At 33.4% G+C, this 25259-nt stretch overlaps 1 protein-coding gene, 2 long non-coding RNA genes and 1 other non-coding gene across 6 annotated transcripts in view; 3 read left to right on the top strand and 1 right to left on the bottom strand.

Moving 5' to 3' along the window:
• The window catches only part of LOC413399 (zinc finger SWIM domain-containing protein 8), a 73548-nt gene extending 53814 nt beyond the window's left edge, over positions 1-19734 (top strand). For 2 of the 3 annotated variants that reach the window (XM_006560583.3, XM_006560584.3), the window contains exons 3-22: positions 8787-9038; positions 11438-11613; positions 11859-12169; positions 12574-13000; positions 13174-13425; positions 13559-13855; positions 13945-14556; positions 14663-14839; positions 14899-15085; positions 15270-15399; positions 15509-15665; positions 15768-15964; positions 16048-16540; positions 16643-16771; positions 16850-17063; positions 17174-17517; positions 17589-17663; positions 17749-18116; positions 18202-18351; positions 18540-19734. In XM_006560583.3, the coding sequence (XP_006560646.1) occupies positions 8787-9038; positions 11438-11613; positions 11859-12169; positions 12574-13000; positions 13174-13425; positions 13559-13855; positions 13945-14556; positions 14663-14839; positions 14899-15085; positions 15270-15399; positions 15509-15665; positions 15768-15964; positions 16048-16540; positions 16643-16771; positions 16850-17063; positions 17174-17517; positions 17589-17663; positions 17749-18116; positions 18202-18351; positions 18540-18606 (5015 nt within the window). In that variant the 3' untranslated portion in view covers positions 18607-19734. The remainder of the gene's footprint in view (positions 1-8786; positions 9039-11437; positions 11614-11858; positions 12170-12573; positions 13001-13173; positions 13426-13558; positions 13856-13944; positions 14557-14662; positions 14840-14898; positions 15086-15269; positions 15400-15508; positions 15666-15767; positions 15965-16047; positions 16541-16642; positions 16772-16849; positions 17064-17173; positions 17518-17588; positions 17664-17748; positions 18117-18201; positions 18352-18539) is intronic. The other variant, XM_006560585.3, reaches the window with a different exon arrangement.
• On the bottom strand, positions 18511-21525 carry LOC107964315. The gene is made up of 2 exons (XR_001702769.2): positions 21365-21525; positions 18511-18777 (listed from the first exon to the last, which is right to left on the bottom strand). It is a non-coding gene; the product is annotated as an uncharacterized LOC107964315 (long non-coding RNA).
• A 115-nt stretch (positions 21526-21640) lies between these two features.
• LOC107964314 lies at positions 21641-24446 on the top strand. Its single transcript, XR_001702764.2, has 2 exons — positions 21641-22310; positions 22877-24446. It is a non-coding gene; the product is annotated as an uncharacterized LOC107964314 (long non-coding RNA).
• A 550-nt stretch (positions 24447-24996) lies between these two features.
• Positions 24997-25078, top strand: TRNAS-AGA. Its single transcript has one exon. It is a non-coding gene; the product is annotated as a tRNA-Ser (tRNA).
• Positions 25079-25259: the final 181 nt, after the last annotated feature.

Here is a 25259-nt window from a genome sequence, read left to right as displayed (position 1 = left end):
GTGTTACTCATTTACTCTCTTTTTCTTCTCATAAAAGCTCCACGTTCTGAAGACAAACGAAGATAAGAAGGACACCGAACCGGAATTGTAAGGTTTGTTAGAAAACGAGGAGTACTAATTAAATCTAACGAGATATTTGCTCGAACTTGGTACAAGAAGCACAGGCCGCATTAAGTGGCTTAATTAAACACTGAATTCAACTGAAGTATCGCGTATTATCTCCACTGTAGGCACATGTATAATCGCCTTGCTTGTTAAGGATAAAAATTGCACGATTAAAAATCTTCCATCTTTCGTCTAAAAATATTCCTCTGGAACAACGTGAGCAAATCCGTGGAACGCTCACAAGTCTTTTCTTCTTACAAAAGAACCTTTCCTCTTTCTCTCTCTCTCTCTCTCTCGTGCATTCTATTTTTCTATCCTATATATTCAAAGTCTAAAAAGTATTGAAAATCCGTGGTTAAAATAAAAAACACGTACGCTAGTCAAGTCTTGAAAATTGAAAACGATTGCGTGCACCATCCTCGTAACTCTGTTACGCTCGACGCTTCTGTTGCACTCGATAAATTTGATAGGAAAAGGTAAAAAAGAAAAAGAAAAAGAAAAAGAAAAAAAAATAACGCATCGTCAGAGATATCCACGAAAAGAGGAAACGATTGCAAAATTTCTCGACTCTCCCTTTATTACATTCGAATCCCTTTTTGAAATTGACATAGTGAAATTTCAACGAGTTCACCGATTCTATCTTGTATTCTACTCTTGCTGGAAAATCGAAGAAAATCGGAGAAACATTTTTATTCCGTGGCTGCGATATCATTGAGATCACACTTCAAACTTTCTAACGTTCGATTGAAACGAAAAATTACAATCTGGATGAATTTTATTTAAAATTGAGATAAGAAATATTTATTTTAAAAAAGAATTTAATTATGAGAATAATATACTCGAAGTAATATTCTCAAAAAATGATACCACCAGATCTCTTAGAAATCGATAAATTTTCAGATTTGCAATTTCCAATTCATGATTTTTTTCCTTTTTACATCCGTAGAAATAGTTCATTCGATGAAAATGCATCGATAATGGCAGTCTGAGCGAAAAATCGATAGAAAGTTCACGGTTAAACGACTAGAAAAGTTTCATGGCGAAGTCGAATCTCTCATAGATTCAAGATGGCCCCCGGCGAAAGGGGGGGACGCGGCAAACGCTTTATCTTCTCTATAGGTGGAAGTTTTTAACGGGTCGTCCGTGTCGTGAATCATATTTAATTTACGGCGCAGATCAGGGAACAATGGCCCTGAAGAAAAGTTCCGCCCTGTCACGAAATTTTTGACGCTGTTCCCAACGAAGGCTGCTCCCGCGTTCGCGCGGGTCATTTGAAATGCAAAATAAAACGCGACGCGGAGGATCGTTTGGAACTCGTGCTCGTTCTCGTTATCTTTGAAACGATGTATTCTTTTTTTTTTTTCTTTTTCTTTTTTTTTTTCGTTTCTTCGATAAACGATTACGTATCAGGAGAGAGAAATGATTATTTTTTTGTGATAAGATTAATCTATCATAGAATTGAACATATATATTTTTTGATTAATAGTTTTAAACGCTTTATTTACATGTTAAGATTAGATTAATGTAGGTTTACGTTGAAATAAATTTCATTTAAAATATATCATATTTTTGTATTATATTCGCTTATGTATAATCAATTATATATTTGTTGACAAAAATTCGTGTATTTTATTAAAGATAAATAAAATAAAAAGAAATTTTGATTTAATAAACTATTGTAATAACTCAAGATATGATCGTATGGATTCAAATAAAATAGGGAGAGAGATTTTTGATAAGTCATTTTTCTATGTAATCAATATCTCAAATCTCAAAGAAAGAATAAAATGCATTAATTATGAATTAGCATTTTTTCAATTAGGGATTTAAATTTTTCACGTTTGAGCGAATTAAATGGAACGATGTTGTTTTGAACAAGCGAAGATAGATAAAATGAAATTAATTATATTTGTCAGAAGAAAACGCGATGAAAAACATTTGGAAAAGTCAACAGCGAGAGGAGACGAGTTAGGAAATGTTAAAATGAACGAGCCAGTGAACAGCAAGGTATACTCGCGTTAAAACGACGCACGCTGTCCGCGAGCGGAAGTTGCGGAAATTGTTGCGGCGGAAGGACCAGGTCGCTTAATAATTCTCATTCTGAGAATTTTGCAAAAATTTAACAAAAAAAATTTGCATTCTCATCTCATACTCTTCTCTATTCATTAAACTTTTTATCATTGTTGAATTCTTGACCAATTTCGTTAGAAAAATTCATAAAAGAAACTTAATTCCAATTTTAAAAAAGAAATGCTTGGAATAATTAACTAAATATTTCCCAGTTTCCAAACAATTATTCAGATTGCTAGAAGATTTTTATGATGATATAAAGAATCATTTGCGTGCGTGAATCTGTTCCACAGATAGTAAATGATTGTTTAGATCAAATTTCCAAATAATCATATAAAAACTCGCGTCCTGAAATCAATAAAATCCTTATAAAATCAATTCCCCCATATTTCTAGCGTTAATAAATCTCTTCGATAAAAGTTTCCTGATAGATACGTATTATTTCTTAATTTTGCGAGGAGAAAAAAAGAGGGAATTGCAGTTAGCAGTGAGTTAAATTCCAATTAAATTCAATCTCCTCTCCACGTCGAATGAATTCCCGTCATGACGAATCAACGAACACCACCTGCTCGACGTTCGATCCTCGAGGATATCGTCGAGGAGTAATTTCTTTCTGCGAAATACCATGATTGGCGCGAGGGATGATCGGTGGAAGAGGGTTGATCGCGCGCGGGAACAGGGATGATTTCTTCGATCGAGGTCAAGAGGGGCTCGAGAGGGGAGAGGAAGCACGGGCCATTTTACACGTTAGATAGAGAGGAGGCACGCGTTAAAAAACCACTCGAATGCTTTAACGTCGTTCGATTCAACGATTGTCCAATCCGTCGACGATTTCCGCGATCTTGATGGGGGCTCGTTCAAACGGATGTCGATTTCTGTTTTCAATCAAATTATTAGATGTTAGAATTTACTCTTACTTTATATTTCTCTTATGTTACCAATTTACATTAAAAAAATCTCTGGGCAATCTCTGTGAGTTATCAATAATGCTGTTGCTTATTTAGACATCATTAGAGGATACAATCATCCTTGTTGAAGTAGTCAATTATCGATGGCAAAATAGATTGGTATATCTATTCGTAACGAGTTTGGGCATTCCACGAATCATTCGAGCGTTCCATTAGAATCGTAGGTGTCATGGAAATTTTTCGACGTACGAATTACGAGAGAAGTTTCGCCCGATGGGAAAGTAGGAAAAGCGTAGTCGTGGAACAAGACGATAGAAACTTGGCCGGCTCGCGTCGTTACCAGATTGTGCGGCTTCTCTCCTTTGATAAACTGTAATTTCGACTATCGAACTCGCAACTTCCCCGTCAGGGACAGATTTTACGCGGTAACGGGGCTGGCACGACATGTCGTCGCAGAATTTCCTTCACCCTTCGTACAGGATTTTCCCTCGAAACTAATATTGAACCGCGCAAAGATCAAACTTTCGCGATCGTTAACGAACAAAGCGTGCAAGATTTACTAGAGAGAAGATTAGAAAATTTTTATGAATTATTACACGAAACATTTATGATAATTAAATGGAGAAAAAATTTATTTTTTATTTCGCACCGAAATAAAACGTTTGCTAATATCCAAAGATCCAAAAAGAATCATCGAATCCCAATCTCTCTGTCTCTTTTTTTATATATATAATTAATTTGCATTTATTATACAGAAAAAGTTGAGTTGCGGATCGTATGTAAATCAGTGATTCTCGGTGGAAGAGTAAAGAAAAATTGATGCACGAGCCCCGAATAGTTCGAGGAATGAACGATGATCGCGATGAATCGACTGGTCGTAAGATATGCGAAGGGGTTGCAACTAGAACGAGCACAGACACAGCGAGTGCAATTTCATCCGGCGCCGAAGAAGGCACGGAGGAACTTCCTTTATTACGTTAAAAGTTTTTACGACCACGCCGCTCCACGGGAGCTATGCTATCGTGCAACGTTTCAGCGATGCCCTGCTCGAATTAAAATGGGGCCCCGCTGATTCGAATTCGTCGAAACAACATTTCCGTGACGAAAATTATTACAGGGGTTTCATTTACATTCTAAATGATTTAACGCGCATCGACTTACTGTAATTTCTCTGTGGGAATCGAGGGGGAAAAAAAATAAAAATTTTACGATCATATTTTAACAAAATTCATTTTATCGATTTTGGGATACGAAAGATAGGGTTAATTTTTTTTAGACAAAGGATACTTTGAAATTTCAATTTTGTTTAAATTACAAAGAAATTAATAAGACGATAATATAAATTTTTATAAAATAATTCTTTGCTATAGTTTAAATCGAAGAAGATCTTTATTTCTTGTTTTAATTATGTTATAATTATATCAGGGAATTATATCGTAGTAACATTGATTAATTTAAATCAAATGAATCCTCGATTTTTGCTTAGTTGATTTTAAAAAAAATGTTATTTTTTTAAAGACCACTTCAGCTTTTTTTCAATCGACCAAAGAATCCTCGATAAGATCAGAATCTTATTGTACTATCCGTGCATCTGCAAGCAGAGGATCTAATCTTAATCTCTAATTCTTATGCAGTGGGGCAGATGTTTCTTTATCGAGGCGAAAGGTACCCGCATCCTTGTCCAGTTGAATTTTAATCGTTCTTCGCGATTTAAATACGAAAGACTTTTATAAAGTTGCGAAAGGGAATAATTTTTATCGAGATAGAAAAATCTCTCCTCGTTTTATTATTTATAATCATTCGAATAAAACAAAAGTATTTTAAATGTTAAAAAAATCTCTATTTCTTTTTTAACAAAATCGTAGAATATTTATCCTATGGTTATTTCTCCCTTCTTCCTTCTTTTATACCACATTTAACTTTCTTTATTCTTCTGAAATAACGTCGAAACGAGACGTTGACGTGACGATCATTCACAAGCAGGATTTATCAAGACCCGGCGACTAAGATTTTCAAGGATCATCCCCCCCTCGAGTTCTAAAAGAGATTCGAGCTAATACGAAATTTACAGGCAGTACGTGCATCTATTTCGGTGATTTCGATGCTTCTATAAAAGAAGCATAACGATTTTTAGCAGTTTTTAATCTCCAATTTTTTCCCCTTAACGCGTGATATCCTAATTTTATAAAAACAAGTATTTATACGACAACCTAATATTTTTATAGAATAATATTCAAGAATATTTATATACCAAAGAGTACCTTTATTGATTTATCTTTAGTTCATTTAATAATTTACAATAAAAATTGAATCAAATTGTTTCTCAGAAATTTTACACACAATTGTAATTATAATATACTTGGATAATTGGATATATTGTATATATTGGATTTTATTTTGAGGAAAATGAGAAACGAGAGATATGCATTGCAAAGTCTGAAAAATTATGTTTTGCTTGAAACGTTTAGGGGTTTGTTTTAGCGACACACGTTGCGAAAGGTTTTCGCGATCGATCGGCCAAACATTTGCAGGAAAAACAAAGGGGAAGAGTAATGGAAATTTTTGCAAAGTGCCGGAATATTGACGAGAGGAGAATTTTTAGTCGAGTGAAAATCGGACCCGAAAAGAATTATCCCGTGAATCTCGTTCCGATAATGGAGTGCGAAAAAGCTGGATTAATATTTTCCCCGGAATTTTACCGAGATTCAGTTCGAAAACTTCTTACTTTTATCCCCAGTTGAATTTTTATCCATACTTTTATCTTTATGCTCGTGTTAGCTTAATTCAAATATTTACTTGGAAATACTTCGTGACAGATTTAATATAAAAGATGCTCCTGTGCTTGTAAATGATAATAAATGCATCATCGATATGAATTTTTCAATCAAAATATAGATTGAAATTTTAAATCGTTTCTTTAAATTAAAAAAATAATAAGAAAAGAACGAAGAAGAAAGTAATATTGCATAATTTAATAAAAGAAATTATATTATTATTCATAATTCATGATCATCTCTTCTTTTTTCTTTTTGGGACAAATCTTTTTTATTCTTATAGGAATAATTAATTAATTGACCAATCCTTTCACACTTTGGAAATCGATCAATTGAGATCTGGATTCCACTAAGAGAAAGTGCGAAGTTTAAACGCGGATTTAAAGTTTGGCGCGATAAATTGCCGATGCATCGATTCGTCGGTCTTATTTTGTCAGAGAAACGTGGATGGCTACATACGGCCTTCTTCGAGGCTCAAACTTACACCTCCGTCGACAGGGAAAATCAATAAGGGGTTGGTTACGTTCCCCTGGACAGACTCTGTTGCTTGCACTCGCGCAAAAACCGACTTTGGTAAAAGTTCCTCCGTGTCTATCTTCGCGATTAATCCCCGAAGACGATTTTGCTTTTTTCCCTATTAAATTACGATATTAGAGTTTGCTGAATATAAATCGTTTAAAATGAAATCAAAGTGGTAAACCTAATTAATTTATTTTTGTTCAATAGAAGAGGGAAAATTAAAAACTTAATTTCAACCGAGAAAGATTTTTCGATATAGTTTTTTTTTTTTTTTAAATATGAAAATTGACGATTAAAATTCATTAACTCGATCAAATAAATACAGCGTTAAAAAGTTATCCGGTATTAAAATTTCAATACAATGATAAACGAAGTTTATCCATAATACACGCGATGATAAAAAATTCTCAATTTTATCAACCAGTATACTGTACAATTCTTGGAAATTATTCAAATATATTTATTCAGTATTAAAATTTCAATGGATAGATAAAGTTTCGATCGAAACGCCGTTGCAGCCAATTAAGAAACACCGCTTGGAGGGATGATTCGAGCCGGAAGCTACCTGTGCCGGGGGGTTAATTCAAATTAGGTTCATTTACGCGTTGTTCCCGGGGAATCAAATGGATAGAATCGAATTTGTCGATCGAGGATTTGTACTCGTCTCTACGTACGGAAAATAAGTGATTAAAATGCGTGTTTCATAGAGTGCCGATCCTAGAGATCACCCACCCCCAATTATGCAAAATCGTTCGAAATAGTTCACGAGCCCGTTTTCATTATCGCGCTCATTAAGGCCTCCACGTCCGTGGTTATTGTCGCGGGCTGAGCACGCGGGGAGAAAAAGAGGGACGTCTCTTCTCACCGAGTCACAAATCGATTCTAATTGAATACAATTTAACCGTGAAATTAACGCGGACGTGAAACCATTGACTGCGCGCGAGAATCTATCAGCTCTCGTTTTGTCCTCTCTCGCATGATCGATTCTATTGGGAATGGATAGATAGTAGCGGAAAAGTATATTGGAAATGGAAGTTTTTTTTTTTTTGAAAATTTGAAGTATAATTTAAATAAACAATTCGTTAATAAAATTATACGTGTACGTATACGTATAATAGATAAATGATCCCATTTGGGAATGAAGCCCGCGTCGATGTTAATCGATTTTAGAGGATTAATTCGTAATTAGTGTCAGTTGGATTGAAGATGATGTACCCAATTGGATTAAGTTAGTTATTCCCGATTTGCAGAATAGATTTTGTTAAATATTGGAGTTAATACTTTACCTATTTATAAGGTTTTTAAACTTTGTGTAAATTTTTATTTCTCTTCTCCCTAAAAATAAAGAATTGATTCAGCTTGAAAGAATGAAATTTCTTATTCGAAACCTACAATCGATGAGATTCGATCGATGTTTCATTATGGAAATTCCCCATAGATTATTAATCAGAGTTGCTAGCTGCATGGATATGATCGGAACCGCAACGAAATTTCGCAAAGAAGCCCAAGGGAGGGACGTGGATATTAATAAAGTTATCGAGGCTGGCCAACAACACCGTTTATTATCGGAACTGTTCATCCTGTTCGGATAATTTGCAATGGAATAATCAAACTATACTAATCCACGAAATTTTCACATTATTCTTATCATTTATACATACCTTATTTATCGAAATCCGTTATACGCATAATTCTAAATTTCAATAATCCTCAATTATCCATTATTCTGAAAGAATATTGGATACAAAATTTTCTCTCGTTAAAACCAATAGAATAAATTTTCTTCTTTGAAAATTTTGCCTCGTTTATCGATATATTTCTATCCTTCTTTCGCGTTTCGAGGATCGTCGTTGGTGCTTCCTGTCCACGATAAAAATGTCGACTTTTTCCTCTTCTTTTCTCTCCCTCTCTCTTTTCTTTTTTTCTCCTCTCCTGTCCCTGAGGGAAAAGCGTGGCAAAGCAACGATTCCAAGTGCCAGGCATCGCTATAACGCGAAACAGATGGCCGGAAGAGAAAGAGGCCGATTATTTTTGCATCGACGGTTTTGCGGCCTCTGTTCTCGCTTCTTTTTCTCGTCCTGGGAAAAGAATTTGTTTTATCCATGCGTATATAATAACTTTCGCGAATAGATTTCGATTTCCTTCGAATTATTATTTCGCGAAGGATGATTCGAAAAGGATTGTTGAACAGAGAGATTTTTGCAACAAGAATTAAAAAAAGGAAAGAGGAACACAAAAATCATATAGCCATAAATATTCTTCTTTCATCGTATTCGTGAAATTTTCAATTTTCAATTTCGTTATCATTTATCTCCTTTGTATTCCCTTCTCCCGCTTTCCTTCGCTTGAAAAAAAGAAGAAGAAGAAAGAAAGAAACATTTTCTGACATTTGAAACATTTTATCTTACAGATGGACAAACAGTGCCGACGTTATGCGAGCTCGCTGCACGATGTGTCGCGTCGCATATACCGTTCGAGCTGGTGGAGCACGTATATCCCCCTGTCCCGGAGCAACTGCAGCTCAGGATAGCGTTTTGGAGTTTTCCAGACAACGAAGAGGATATTAGGCTGTATTCATGCTTGGCGAACGGTAGTGCAGAAGAGTTTCAGCGTGGCGAACATTTCTTCCGGTTGAGAAGCGTGAAAGACCCCCTGCAGATCGGTGAGTGATCGATGAATATTCCTTGAAAATTATTATTCTTTTCGTAAAAAAAAAAAAAACATCAAATCTCTCGATCTATTTGTCAAGATTTTCTAAGCGTTATAGTGAGATTAAAACGTTTCTTGTTTCGATATCGCACTGGATAATTGGAATCATAGTGGACTGGATGTCTGTCCATTTTCTTCTTATACTACTTGCGGGCGGACGCGTTCAGGAAATTGGCTATAATTTTATTCTTCGTTGTCTTTTATATTGTATAATGTATGAATTATTTATTTATTTATTTTGTATAATGTAAATTGTGTGGATTATTTCTGTGCGACAATGAGATGGATAAATATGAAAAAAAAATTATAAAATTGGCTAATAAAGGAATAAAAAGAATGATGATCATTAATAAAAAAATAATTTTTAAGTTTCAAATATACTATTGTGTTGTATATACAAATAAACATATATATAAAACACAAAGATTATATCAATTTCCAAATAAGTAAATAGAATCAAAAATTAGAAGAAACAATTTTAAATAAAAATTCATTTATATTTTCATTTATCTGATCTAATTAAACCAAGAAAAGAAAGAGAAAGAGAGAGAGAAGAGAGAAGAGAGAAAGAAATAATAAAATGTGGGATTAATGAAGGCATTTCTGGAGGATAGTTCTGTTCTGTGTGTAGTCGTCGGTGATTAGTAGACCGATAACTCGAGAACGGGTCCACGGATACGACAAGGTATCGCGATTCAGGCGTCTGAAAGTTGACCAGCTTCTTTATTCGAGAAACGAAAGAGGCATTATGTAAAGTTCTGCATCGAGAAGGCGTAGGTTTGCTCGATGCCTTCCCTTTTAGACGGAAAACAAGACGGGATAGACGTAATTGGAAACCTGATCCTAATAATGTCTCCTCTATACAAAATAGTGTCACAGAATCTCCTCTTTATAAGCCGAAATAAACGTAACGTGTGACGAGGATCAATGAAAGAAATCACTTAAGAAGAATCTGATGGAAGATTAAATTTCCCCGTTTATTATCCCTTTGATTTTTTTCACTTTTCTAAGAATTTTTTTCTTTTCTACGTTATCCTCCTTTTATACCATTTTCCCGTTAAGTGAAATTTTATCGGCTTAGGAAAATTTGAAACTTTGAGAAATAGGCATTTTATTCGAAAGTTGTTATCCTGTGGATGGATATTAAAGTGAAAGTGGTCTTCGTGAGCGTATGGTATGGGGCTTTTATCGATGTAAAATCCTCGGAATTTTTTTGAGAAACGATCTCTCCAGCCACCATTATAAATTAATATTTAAATGACGGATCTTCAATTATTGAATATTAAAAACGATTGAAAATTCTAAAGTACATGTAAAAGTAATTGCACGTAATATTTTAATATTTCCAATTATAAATAATCGTTCTTCACGATTGTGAAATTTTGCATTCCTTTAAGAACACGATATATAATAATATTTGCAAAATAAGTATATACGCATCTCTCTACTATTAACTGAATATTCTCAGTGACAAGATTTATGATGCAACGATCATTATTGAATCAATTCATGTCGGTAATTTGAAAATCCATAAACAATTTCTCTCGAAATCATTTCCTTCGTATTCTTTCATATTCTTATAACTGCGACTATATAAATAATTTAAAAAAAAAAAAAGAAAAAGAAAAAAAAATGCCTACAACTCTATTAATTATTCTTATTTTGAGAAACGTGAAAGTAATTTCCTTCAATTTATCTGTATAAATTAGCGTTATATTCCATGTTTCTGAAAGTGGCTATATTTTCACTCTATTGTCCCACAAAACAATTTTCTATTCGATTCGTCGTATCGACGAATGTTCCTTGAAAAAACGAGCTCGTACACGGATGAGGAATTTAATCCCTAATTTCATTGTTTTGTCAAGCTGGTTTCGTTAATTTGCGCTGCGCTCCAGATACAGAATGCCGCCTTTCTCTATGCGTTCCGTTTCTTGGACGTTTGTTTCTTAATGCGCTCGAAACGACGTCTTTATCTCTCCTTTTAGAAACCTTCCAACTTCTTGTTGCTGTATCGTTTCCATTTCTCGTTCGCTTCTAATCTGATTCTTCTTCTTCTTCTTCTTCTTCTTCTTCTTCTTTCTCTTAGTTAGCAATTCCCATGAGATCTCTCGAGGGATATGTGATGAATCGTTGGAGGAATTTGCTAAACTATCGTTACTTTTCCTCTTTTACGAATTTTCTTTTATAATAATATTATAATTTTCGAATATCGAATTTTCTTATACTTCAACGTTAACGAAAATTCATTATGAGATTTCTCTCGAGAGAAATTTACAAAGATCGTATTAGAATAATAAAGAATATAAATTAATTTTTTGATAATTTTTCAATTATATATTTATATACATACAGGATTTCATCTGAGTGCAACAGTGAACTCGCAGGGGGTGATGAACGGTGTCAGATCACAATTCAACGTCGCTGTCACTTTTGACCGGAGGAAAATCACATCTTGTAACTGCACTTGCTCCTCTAAGGCCTATTGGTGTGCTCACGTGGTCGCTGTTTGCCTTCATAGGATACATATGGTAAATAAAATTATCTTCCTTATTCGATCGATCAAAATCATTAAGAAATATTTTAACTCAAGCTTGAGTTAACGTTCATATACATTTTTTTTTTTATTATTTTTCTAGAATAAAGAAAAAACTAAATATTAATAATAAAAGAAAAAGAAACAATCCTTTATTGAATATATTTTTTACTTTATTAGTCACGTAAGAGATTAATAGCGTTGGTCATAGGATATAACTCTTCCTCTATTTGTATTCAGCCGACACAGGTGTGCCTGAGAGCTCCAGTTAGCGAATCCTTGTCACGTTTACACCGGGAACAACTGCAAAAGTTCGCGCAATATCTCATCAGCGAGCTGCCGCAGCAGATTCTGCCCACTGCCCAACGTCTGTTGGACGAGCTGTTGTCGGTTCAGCCAAGTACCATCAACAGTTACTGCGGTGCCCCGGATCCCACGGCAGGCGCCTCGGCTCACGATCAAACCTCCTGGTACCTCGATGAAAAGACTCTTCACGATAATATCAAGAAGATTCTTATCAAATTTTGTGTACCCGCTCCTATAGTCTTCAGGTCATTATCGTCTTATTTATTCGTTCCAACCTCGTTATTATTATTCAGATTTATAATGTTTATAATATTCAGTTCAATAATACCTAGAAAATGTAATCATACTTTAATAGATTGATGAGATAAGGATTCAAAATATCAATATAGTGATGAAAACAAAGATTATGAATAAATCCACAACACAATGATGTATATTCTTTTTTGGGACTGTCTTAAATTTTTCTAAGAATTTGTCACTTGATTGGAGTTTGGGATATAGAGAAGATTTAATATGAAATATATATTGGATAAAAATCTACAATCTATTGATAGTTATTTGTGATAGCTATTAATCGATGCAAGAAATTTAAAACTTAATTTCTTTTAAGACATTTTCATTAAATCGTTTATTTTCTTGGAATTTACAGTGATGTAAATTATTTGAGCACTACTGCGCCTCCTGCAGCTGCCGAATGGTCCTCGTTGTTGCGACCATTGCGAGGTCGTGAACCGGAAGGCATGTGGAACTTATTGTCGATCGTGCGCGAGATGTTTAAGAGAACCGATCGTAACGCTATACCATTGTTGGAAATCATCACAGAGGAGTGCATGGCTTGCGAACAGATACTCGTTTGGTGGTTCAACACGAAAGTAGCTCTATTGAACGGGACCGGATACGGCGGTAAACACAACATGAATAGCAACGTCCATGCATCGCAGCACGCTTGCTCGTCTCTGTGCGACGAGATCGTCGTACTTTGGCGACTGGCTGCTTTGAATCCTGGATTATCGCCTGCTGAACGAGATATGCTTCACAGCCAGTTCACTGCTTGGCACATGAAGATTATTGATAAGGTATTATTGCATTGTACTGTCAGAAATATGTTCACTTTTGATTTTAAACTTAAAAAAATTTGGCAACGCAAAGTAAAACTATTGTTAAAACATAAGATAATTTTTTTGAATAAGTTTAAGATAAAATGCAAAGAATTTTAAAATTGAAATACGTATATGACTTTTTGTTCAAGGTTACAAAAAGTAGAGGCAGTTCGGTAACGCACAATTCACACAACAGAAATAACGGTGGCGGACACAAAGATTCATTAAAAAATGATTTAGCCGTGTTCACCGGGTTTAAATCAGCGCTTGAGGCCTGCTACTTGGATTGGGAAGAGTACACCTTACCCGGTATCACCTACACTGCCGGAAGCAATCCTATGTATCATTGTCCGTTCACGTGCTTCCGACATGCAGGTGATACTAGGACTGAAGTGAATCAGGTTAGTTCATTCCCCATATTTCTAAAATTAAAATTATTCAAAAAAGGAAAGGAATTTAATCAGAAAATGTCTAATTAAAAAAAGATGAATAAAATTTTTGCGTTGTAATTAATATTTGATTGAATGATTGTAGGTGAATTCGAGTGCTGCCGTGTTAAATTGTCAACCACCGGTTTCGCATCATCACGGTCGACGACCTTTGAGTTTAGGCCTGGTAGAGTTTAGTTATATGGACAGAAGACGATTGAATCCGCGCGAATGTTCAGGTCTATGCTCGCGAAGCGGCGGTGGTGATGGGAACCGAAGTAGTGTCAGTTCTGAAGGTTTCTGTGAGAATGAAACCGATATGCCTGATATTTCCGAGCCTCAAGTAGTTCTCGTTAGACGATCTTGCGCTCAATTAAATAATTGCGGGGACACAGATTCGCAGGTTTGTTTCTTGAAAGAATTTCTCGAATGAAAAATAAATTAGAAAAGTAATAATTATTATATCTACTATAAATCAATGAAATATTTTAGGAGGGTGGTGGTAGCGAGTCGTCCTCCAATAGTAATGTCAGTCTGAAGAACGCTCAAGACTCGGACAAGCACCGCTCAAACGCCTCGTCCGAGACTCATAGTGATAGTAGTGATAGTAGTAATAATAAAGCTACCTGCGACGCGAAGTGTAGCAGGACGAATCTCGATTACCGAGAGAAATCGCGAACAGTGATGCCTAAAGCGAACAGTTCGAAGAGCGAACAAGAATCTGACCAGGAGAAGGATCCTTCCAGGAGGCCCTCCAAGGATGAGAGTTCATCATCGAGTAGCGACAGTCCGTCTGGTGACGAATATCACGTTTATTATTATGATCCTAAAGCTGTGGTGAACACGAATGGTGCATCTAGCAAAGATTCCAAGAATGAATCACAATCCACGTCCACTCCGAACGCGAGTACTGTGTTGGGTAATCTGATGAAAACGGAAGATCCATGGGACATCCTGTTCGCCAGAGCGGAAGGACTCTACGCCCATGGCCACACGAGGGAAGCTTGTATTTTGGGTGTTCAACTCGCCGAGGAACTGCTGGCTAATCCCCCAAATCTCATGATCGATGAACCACCAGCACCGGTGAAGGGGAAAAAGAAGAAGGTAGATTCATTGGAAAGACTTGGTTTCGTTTGTTCGATTCAGTAAGGCCCTGTTCCAATTGATCAGTCCTGGTCATTGCGTAACAAATACAACGACAATGTTTTAGCAACAAGTTAATCCGGCGTCCCATCAGCTTACGTGTCTTGCGTCCGCCACGTTGGCTAAATGCTGTTTCCTGTGCACCGTTCTCGCAGAAAATCCGGAATACTATAACCTGGCGTTTAGAGTTGGCTTGTTTGGATTGGAAATGGCTAGACCGCCGGCTAACACAAAACCATTGGAGGTAAATTAATGTAGCAATAGGATAAAAGGATTTTTTTTACAGTATGATGAATGTTTTAGGTAAAATTGGCTCATCAGGAGAGTGAACTGGTAGGATTACTGAAGAAAATTCCACTTGGTCTTGCGGAATTGGCCATGGTTCGACAAAGAGCGGAACAACTGAGGGATGGAGTACTGAGATCCAGAGGACATGCGCTGCTTCCAATTATGTTGGCTAGTTTTATATTCGATGCCCTTAATACGTCAAGTATGTATCTTTTTTTTTTCTTTTTTTTTTTAAATAAAACTTCTTCTCTGAGATTTGATCGAATAAAAATAATACGAGTTTACGTGATTCGAATCGAGGACGAAGGATATCTTCTTTCAGACAAGAAAGAGTTAATGATTAAATAGTGTAGACGGAAGGTAAAAGATTGTGGAATGATTCGCAGGACTAAAACACCTGTCCTCAGACGTTGACGAGAACCTTGGGTTTGATGCGGCCGTGGCTGCTCTGGGCTTGAAGGCGAACGTGAGCGAAGCTGATCATCCTCTTCTTTGTGAGGGAACGAGACGCCAAAGGTGCGTTATATAAATTCAATTTTATCCATATAAATTTGATTAATTGATTTCTTTCATTAAATGTTATAAGTAATATAATTTTTATCAAGTTTTGATTTAATTATTTTAGAGGAGATTTAGCTATTACATTGCTCGTGCATTATAAGGATGAACCTACGAAAGTAGCAAGAATTATGGACAAGTTATTGGATCGAGATGTTCATCAGTTAATTAAATCACCAATTCTCAGCAGTTATTACACCTCTAATCCTCCTACTAAGAGCGAGGTAAAAAATTGCTTTTTTAAATTCAGTAATTTTAATATCTGGAATATAATGGAATAAATTGAAGAAATAAATTAATGGAGAAACAAATTAATTCTATTTCAGATGACAAGATATCTTCATGATGAAGAATGCTCTTCTCCTCTTGCTGGGACAGATGCTGGAAATGGCGATAGTGTGGTTGGTACTAGCAGTAGACCACATAGTAGCACTAGTGCAGAATTAGAAACTGGTATGAATACACTAACAGTTCAGCCCCAAATAGTTCAACAACCTGTGCCTACTAGAACTAAAGAAACAAGGTTCGTATTTTAACATAATAACAAGTGAACTTTTAATAAATTAAGAAGTGGAAAATCTGGAACTTTTAAAAATTCTATTTTAGATACAAAAGCAAGAGAGTATATCCATCAATTCCCAATCAACCATCAGAAGCGAGTGCACACTTTATGTGCGAACTAGCAAAGACTGTTCTCATAAAAGCTGGAGGCAATAGTTCCACTTCTCTATTTACACAAGCATCTACAAGTCAAAATCACCATGGACCTCATAGAGCTCTCCATATGTGCGCCTTTCAACTTGGTCTATATGCTCTTGGACTTCATAATTGTGTCACTCCTAACTGGCTTAGTCGAACCTACTCGAGTCATGTATCCTGGATCACTGGACAAGCAATGGAAATTGGAGCACCAGCGATTTCGTTCCTTATTGAAAGTTGGGAGGGACATTTGACACCACCTGAGGCAGTCGGTATAGCAGACAAATCATCTAGAGGAAGTGATCCTAATATGGTTCGAGCAGCTGCAGAACTTGCATTATCTTGTTTGCCTCATGCTCACGCGCTCAATCCTAATGAAGTCCAAAGAGCTATTTTACAAGTAAGCATGCAACAAGATTTATGTTTTCAGTAAAGTTTTTTTTAATAAAAATTTGAAAGTTTTTTAAAAAATGATGTTTAATTATTTTGATTGTTATTATAGTGTAAAGAACAAAGTGATCTCATGTTGGAGAAAGCTTGTATCACAGTAGAAAATACTGCTAAAGGAGGAGGAGTTTATCCAGAAGTACTGTTTCAAGTGGCTAAATATTGGTATGAGCTGTATCTCAGAGTAAGTACATTTAAATAAAAAGAAAGATATTTCATAAAAGAAAATCTGATTAATTGAATTTTTATTTTATATATTTAGCATACTCCTGGTGGAGAACAACAAGATGATATGCCACATGATCCTTTGCAATTGGATCTTAATGGAGTGCTTCTGGTAGAACCTGGTCCTCCAGTAGATATGTCCAATGGACAAATGATGCCTGGACCAGCTCAAGCAGTTGTTGTGACTAGTACACAGCCACCTCCTCAACCATATCCAACGCATCCAACTATAACTACATTGGCTCCTTTGGGTATATTTAAACTTTTCAATTTAACATATGAATTTAATAATAATAAATTTTAATTTTCTAAATCTATTTAGTTAATTCTAAATTATAATTTTTTTTTTTTTGGATTTCAGGAGTTGGTATGCCATACGCAGTTGGTCCTTATAGTTTCGTGCATCCACATCACTCAATTCCAACTTTTGGTGGGCCGATGCCGTCGCATAGGGTAACTCTACCACCAGCACCACCACACATGCAAATGTATCATGCGGCATTCCCACCTCATCCTGGTCATCCGCAACATCCACAACATCCGCAACATCCACAGCATCCACAACATCCACAGCATCCGCAACATCCTCATCATCCAACACAACCCACGCAACCACCATCGCTGCCGCAATATTATACACCGCAACCTCCACCGCCTCCAGGAACTCATCATTTGTTCACCATGCAACAGCCTATGCCAGTTAATGTAGGTATTTCAGATTAATTAGTTTTAATCTCTTATAGTAAAATGTTCGATATGTTTATATTTTTCATTAGGTACAAGCGGGAGTGACAGGACCTATTCCTGGTCAAGCACAGCCTATAATATCTACAGTAAGAACTCAACCACAGGTATGCTATTATAAAATTAATTTTGGTTTTCCTTTATATAACTATTTAAAATTAATAACAATTGATATTTATTTTTTATGTAAAGATTCACAGACAAACTCAGGCTTTCAGTCAACAACAACTTCGAGCTTTGGTTGCTGCGTATCGTGTGGGAATGTTAGCATTGGAAACTTTGGCTCGTCGTGTACATGATGATAGACCGCAAGCGAAATACGCGCGAAATCCACCCTATGGAGAAGATGTGAAATGGTTGTTGAGAGTATCTAAACGTCTCGGTACTCAATATCTTCATCAACTTTGTATTTGTACAGTAAATAGCATCGTTAGTCCTTTCGTCCTTCATGATGTCGCATTGGAAGCGGCGCTCTATCTGGCTAGAAACAACCGGGCTCTTGTACTTCAACACTTGAGATCTGCTTTGTTGGCACCTCTTGTTCACAAGTGTCAACAAATGTTAGTCTTTTCAAGTTCTTATTTGTAGTTATTTAATTATTTTTAACGAACCTATTAGAATAATTATGATTTCAATGATTCGCAGGTATATTCAATGTATGCATCAAAAATTATATCATTTAACATCAGGCGAATACGAAGACTTTGTCAACGTAGTATGCGCGGCGAGAGCAGCGTTTCACATTACCCCAGAAGGTCATGTTCAATTCAAAGAGCGGCTTCAATCCATTAAAAGGTATTGTCTATTGAAAAATAATTCTTGTATCTTATGTATCTTAATAATTTTCTTTTTTTTGTTTTTAAAAAAAAAGTAAATATTCATTCTTTTAGTTCACTATGTAAGAAATTTTACAATAATAATGATTCTAGTTAGTTAATATATAAAATAAGTAACTGATACTAAAAATATAATTTTATTTCTAGATCTCAATCCTGTACCAAAGAACTGTGGGCACAAATTAACGCAGCACTACAGCAGAACGGCAAATGACACAGAGCGGAGCCAGGCGTGACGTGGCTCACTTCTCTTCCTCATCCTCCACCACCTCCGCCACCTCCTCCACCAACGACGACGACAACCCTTGTGCTTCAACACCAGCATCCCTGTCTTTCTCATCCACAGAGCTTCGCATGCGTTCACGGGCTGGCTACCCTCGATAAGCTGGAACAGGATCTCCATAATGTGCATCGTCGACGTACAGCCGTCGCGCCGACAGTGGCATCGATCACAAATGACCATCGGACCATCAGAGCTAGGGACGGCCGATAATCACTTTTTATCTTCAACTTTTTTGAGGAATAAAAAACATAGATCGATTCCACTGAACGGGAATATATATATATATAACTTTCTGACTTTAGTTAATGTATCTGACTAATTGAAAAAGGGAGAAAGAGAGAATTTAGAGAGAAAGAGCGTGCGCGAGAGAGAGTATGATAATTATACTTTTAATTAAGAATACGCGATGTGTATGAATGATAGAGAGCAAAAGGAATGACGTCAGGTTTTGCAGTCAACATCACCGACCGTTTTTGAAGATCGAGAAACGATATGTATGATGTGGTAATGCATCGAGACGTATCGTGTTACGTACGTCGATCGCTAAAGGCACCATATTTTTCCTGCGTTTGAAAGAATAAAAAAGAAAATAATAAAAAAAATATATATATAAAAATAAAAAATAAATATAATAAGAAAAAGGGAAAAAATAAAGACGAAACATGAAAGCATGATAGATAAATCAAAATTTCAGGTTTCGCCAAATGCGAGCAATTATCAACGGAAATTTTAGAGAAAAAATCGTTGATTTAATTCACTCGCAGAAACCTCTTTCTCTCACTTTAGTTAAGTCTCGATGAACGTCTTTAGCCTCGATTAGATAGGAAATTTTATTTTTCATTCATAGATAGGATGAATTGTCTTGCGTTTTATTTTATTTTTGTAAACGAGTAAGCAAATTTTTAAAATATCGATAACGCACGTCTATTTATATAATGGAAATAACGAACAAGGTCCGATTCGTTAATACATAAGAAAGCGACATACTTTACTTAAATCATTGAACGTCGATGAAAAAAATTTTTTATACAAAAGTAAAAATAATTTTTACTTCTAAAATGGCGACCGACCTCGTCCAACATTATTACCACCATCACTACAGTACCAATTTCCTTACTTATTTTATTTTTTTTTTTTTCCTCTATTAATTTACTTTGCTATCGATTTAGTTCTCTATCTGAATTTCCTTCTAATTTTTTTTTTTTTTTTTTTTTTTTTTTTTTTTTTTTTTTTTTTTTTAATTGTAGGCGTATGATATACACGTTCGCATATTCTCGTTTTTTGTCATTGATGACAATCTATAAACGAAAACATGATCTCTGTAATTTTTAAATTAAAATAATTTGAAGTATAAATAAAGCAAAATTATAGCTGATATTGATGATTCGAACTTGAGCCACCTGTCCATACCGTCTTGTTACAAAGAAAACAAAAATCAATAATTTCTAAATGTATACCTTGACAGTATTCATTTTCTATTTATGTCATTTATGCATTTAGTTATATTTCCTTTAAAATAAATGTTGCTTTTATCAATCCTTACATCCTATCATCTATCACAATGTTTAAACATTACTTATTAAGCATCATGTAAGATATTGATCAGTAGATACTTTAACAAGTAATAATATTTGTTTATTTGAGAAATTTGGTGGCTGCAAGATAATTTTCTTAATCAATTGATCTTTATGTATTATATAATTATCTCTTAATTAATAAGAAATCTGAATTAAAATAACCTTTATAATATTTAAAATTTCAATATTCTTGAAAATTCAATCAAATATCTAATGTTTTAAAAATTGCTTCTTTTATCTTGCATCATATCCTTTTCATTTTGCAAAAATGTTAATTATTATTGAGGAAAAAAAAGATATAAAAAAGAAAGTCTTAGAATATTAAGTAAAGAATAAGAAATTTAATTTCTAAAATCTAGAAAAGAAATGTGATGTCAGAAATATATTTTTTTTTTCCTTATAGTTAAATTAATATATTAAATTATTTTTTTTTAACAGTGCCGAGCGACTGAACGTACCGTAGATAGTAAGAAGAAAAGAAACATGAAAAACACCATTGCGTTAGCTCAATGTACTCGTGTTCGAGATTGGAAAATGAGAAGAATAATAGTAAAAGGCACTGCCACTAATTAACAATACCGCAACAGTGGTTATGGAAAGAGAGCAATATTTTAAGCGTTTTAACGCGATACCATGAGCATTAACAGCATACTATTTCATGTTTCTACAGAGTTAAGGCTCCAGAAAAGACAATTCAATAAAAATTGATTTGTCGTTAAAATTTTCTTATTTCGATTATTTATTATACATAAAGATTATGATAATTTTTCAATTTTTCGTTTATATGATAGTTTATTTAGTATTTAAACTATCTAAATTTTTTACATTATTATTATTATAATTATTAAAAAAATTATGACATAAACATTGTCAAGATTATTTTCAATATACGTAACGATAACATTTTTTCAAAAATATGACGTAATAAATTCTATGAATAAATTTTATTTAAAGTTTAAATTACAAATATTTTTTTCCTTTTTTCTTTGAACAGAAAAAAGTAATCGATGAGCCTTAACTCTCGTAAATTCCATCCACTTTAAAACTGACAGGTAACCATAAAAATTGTACAAATAATTCACATTTCATTCGTAGATTATGAATTTACTTACGATAATAGGTTTTGCTTGTCATCCTTTGACATGAAGTGATTCGATATCGAATTTTTGATTGATTTTACGATCGAATTCGATATATATTTCCATCGAACGAGTATCGATCATTAATAAATCTTGAAACAGAATCGATTCTGTCATTATTGAGTAAAAGAAAATTTTAAGAAATAAATTCATTAAACTATATTAATTAAGCATTCTTTTACTCATTAAATATATTGCATTAAATTATTTTATTATATATCTATTTTTTGCGATACTATTTAAAATAATAATCATTCCATGCTACATGGAATATTATTTCATTCGATCGTGGATTTGACAAAATTTTTATGACTTCGATAGATTGTTCGATTTCACATTCATATTGTAATCTCGAATAAAAATTGTATAAAAAATGCTATTTTTTATGCTTCAGATTTATCATTTCGTTTCATCAATCGAACGATTTCTCGAATCATTTCAAATCCATGAAGAATTTTAAATTATCGTAAAATAATGAAATTGGGTGACAAGATATGAATGTATATTTCATTTCCTGCCCTATATGTATATATATGGACTTGAGCTACAATTGTATGATGATTTAGGTGATAAAATTGATCTATAAGCGAAGTAGTGTTTGCTCTAGGCCCACTTCTGCGTGTATGCATATTACGATATCGATTAATAGCGATTATCCATAGGCGTAAACAACCTTACTAGCCTACTTAGTGTTTAGAGAACGATTCTAGCGATTAACAATCCCATTTTTTCACACAGACAGAATGCAAGATGTTGATCAGTGACTGGAAATACTCTTTTGAGGATAAATTGTAAAGGAAAACAGAAGAAAGATCCCAAATTCAAACGTAGAACTGCTAGATTCCCTTTGCTCCCCAAGTGTGACGTTTTTTCAAACGGAACTTAGGTTAGAATAAGCCAAATCTAGAAACTATGAACGGTTTGTGAAAATATTTCAAATTGCTGTCTCAAATGATCATAGGATAATTGTAATTGCTACACTTGAACATTTTCGAATTAGTGTAATCCTATAGATTTCTTTTAATCCATATTATATATTTAATTGTGATTTTTTTTTATTAGATCGATCGTTCAATATTCAGTCGATGCGACAATTTTATGCTTAAAAAATATCATATTAGAAGAAAAACGCTTTTCTATTTGAAACTGCAAAGAATTTAATAGTTTATTTTCCTTGACATTTTATATATGTTCAGTGAATGTTCTATAATTTACCAAATTCTAAAGTAATTAATTAAAAATGGATAAATCAAAATTTATTAACTTAATTAAAATATTACAAACCAAAGATATTAAGTATTAAAGATTCAATTATTTTTAATTTGTCGCAAAAAAAATTTTGACTGGTATTGATCGATAAATTACAATTAATTGATTTTCCATTCTATTAATTATCTTCAACAAATAGATTATTATGATACTTATTAAAATATTTCAAATACCTTTAGAACATTTTCTGAACATTGTTTATTTTATACTTTTCAGTTTTAAATAAAAAAAGAAAAAAATACAGAAGAAAAAAATATATCGGAAGGCGATAAAGTATCTATTTTTGCACTTGACTGAAAAATGCTAAAGAAAATTGCGAAGAAAAAAAAATAATAGACGAAGAAGAAGATAAAAAAAGTTTCCTCTTAATTCCAAATATTTGGTCATTTGATAGAAATTAAAGATTCTCTGTGACTCGATCTTCTATGAACAAAAGGTACATATATTTATACGTAGATTAAAAAAAAGAATAAAAGGAGAAAGTGGAGATATGAATGTAGGATGATGATAGAAAAATCCAATGTTCGTAAATAATCGCAGATCGTTCTTTCTTATGCGCGGACAGATAGAACTTTTTTTTATTCGAATGATATGAATAATTACTTGATAATTAATCGAATAATCGCTATAGATCAATGCTATTAGCATCGATCTTCAATTGAGATCGTGGCGGGATTGTAAAATTTTTGTCTAGCTATTATTGCAATTCGAATTGCACTAAAGCTTTGTAGAATCACAAAATCCGATGCATGACATCTTAAATGGAACTGTATGAAATTGATTTTGTGGAAATACTAATCCCAACGTTCTGATTTAAAGGAAAACAAAAATCGACAGCTATAAGATTGTACATATATGTTTACGGCCATATTACACTAATAATAAGTATCACAAGTTCTTAAAACGTGTGCAAATTAAAAATATTTGAAGGTTAAGTAACCTCAAAGATAAAATCATCAGGAATGTTTTCTTTGAAATCATATATGTGAAAAAGTGATGTGAAAAATACACTCTAAGAAAAACCTAACCTAATGAAGTAAACAATTTTGTTTAAATTATTTTTCATCTCTATCAGATGATTGATATAAAAAAGAAAAACGTGCACGTTGATTCAATGAATTTTGAATTCGTAATATTATAAATTGAAAGAAGTGAAAATAATAGAATTTCTGAAATTTTCAATAATGTTTAGATTCTCGAACGTGTAGCAGATTATGCAATTCTGTGTTCAGTTAAAGTATTCGAGGTTAAGATATTATCTTAACAGTTTCTTGTGAATGCAATTTTTGGAAGTGTATAAATATTCAAAGAGATAGAAAAATATTGAATAATTCTTCATAAAATATACATTTGTAATGTTGAAATTGTAATATGTATTTGCTTTTAAAATGAAAAAAATAAGTTCTCTAGATTGTGAAATTGCGTTACGATAAATGATATTTGATCGTTCCATTGAATTTATTGCAAAGTTTGCTCTTCGCTGTTAATCAGATGATAATTATCTAATGTTTATTCTATTTGTAACTTCCTTCTAACTTGCATTCACCGAATAGGAAACACTGTACATTGTAAGCGTGTGTCATTTTTTCGATTGTCATAAACTGATGTAATGCAGAATATATGAAAAGAAAAAATAATAACGAGGTTAATTATGCAATCTCGAGAAAATTTTTTTAGAAATATGAACAAAATTCTATTATAAAGCAAGTCATTTGATTTCGCTGTACTTAATTAACATAACTAATCAATATATTATAATGTCTATTAAATAAATTTCGATTTCTAATTGCGTTCTTTATCTGTTATCTTTCTAATGTATTAATCCACTGAAATACAATTTCTCATTTCACTAGTTAATCTCCCTTTATTCCTCTCTCATCCTTTTAATTTATACCTTTGTTTGTTATTTTATATTAATTATTGAAAAATAAAATAACTATAATCTAATTAAAATTTAATTATCCGATAAAATTATGTCATGAATCTTGAAATTTAAAATAAAATGGTTAATATTTTTATTATTTTTATTTTAAGAATATCCTAGTTTACGATTTTTGCTTTTAAATTTTCGATTTCGAATTAAATTATGGATAACTTGTTATTTTAATATCCTAATATATTTTTCTTAATATTATACAATTAAAATATTTTTAATTGCATTTTCAAGAGAGGTAATAATTTACTAATACTTTTTGAAATATAATAAAATATATTTCGAGAACATAATATTCTATTATATATTTTTATTAATAATTATTTTCTAATATATACAATGTATCTTTTTTATCATTTAACATTACTATAAAACTTTCAATTTTATATAACCCAATATCGAAGCAGTCGTGGCCGAGTGGTTAAGGCGTCTGACTAGAAATCAGATTCCCTCTGGGAGCGTAGGTTCGAGTCCTACCGACTGCGATTCTGTGAACGAGTAATTTTTTTCATCATTTTTTTTTTTTATTATTTACAAAGTTTTTTTTAATATTCAATATATTTTTCATAATTTTTTTTTTCAAAAAATTTAAGAAAGAAAATTGAATGCAAATTGATAAATATTATAATTATTTTATTTTTATGTATATTTTAAGTATATTATATT

This window comes from Apis mellifera, linkage group LG4 (genome assembly GCF_003254395.2).
Source record: "Apis mellifera strain DH4 linkage group LG4, Amel_HAv3.1, whole genome shotgun sequence".
NCBI lineage: Eukaryota > Metazoa > Arthropoda > Insecta > Hymenoptera > Apidae > Apis > Apis mellifera.
Note: the sequence above shows the minus strand (reverse complement) of the source record. Positions and strands in the feature narration are given on the sequence as shown.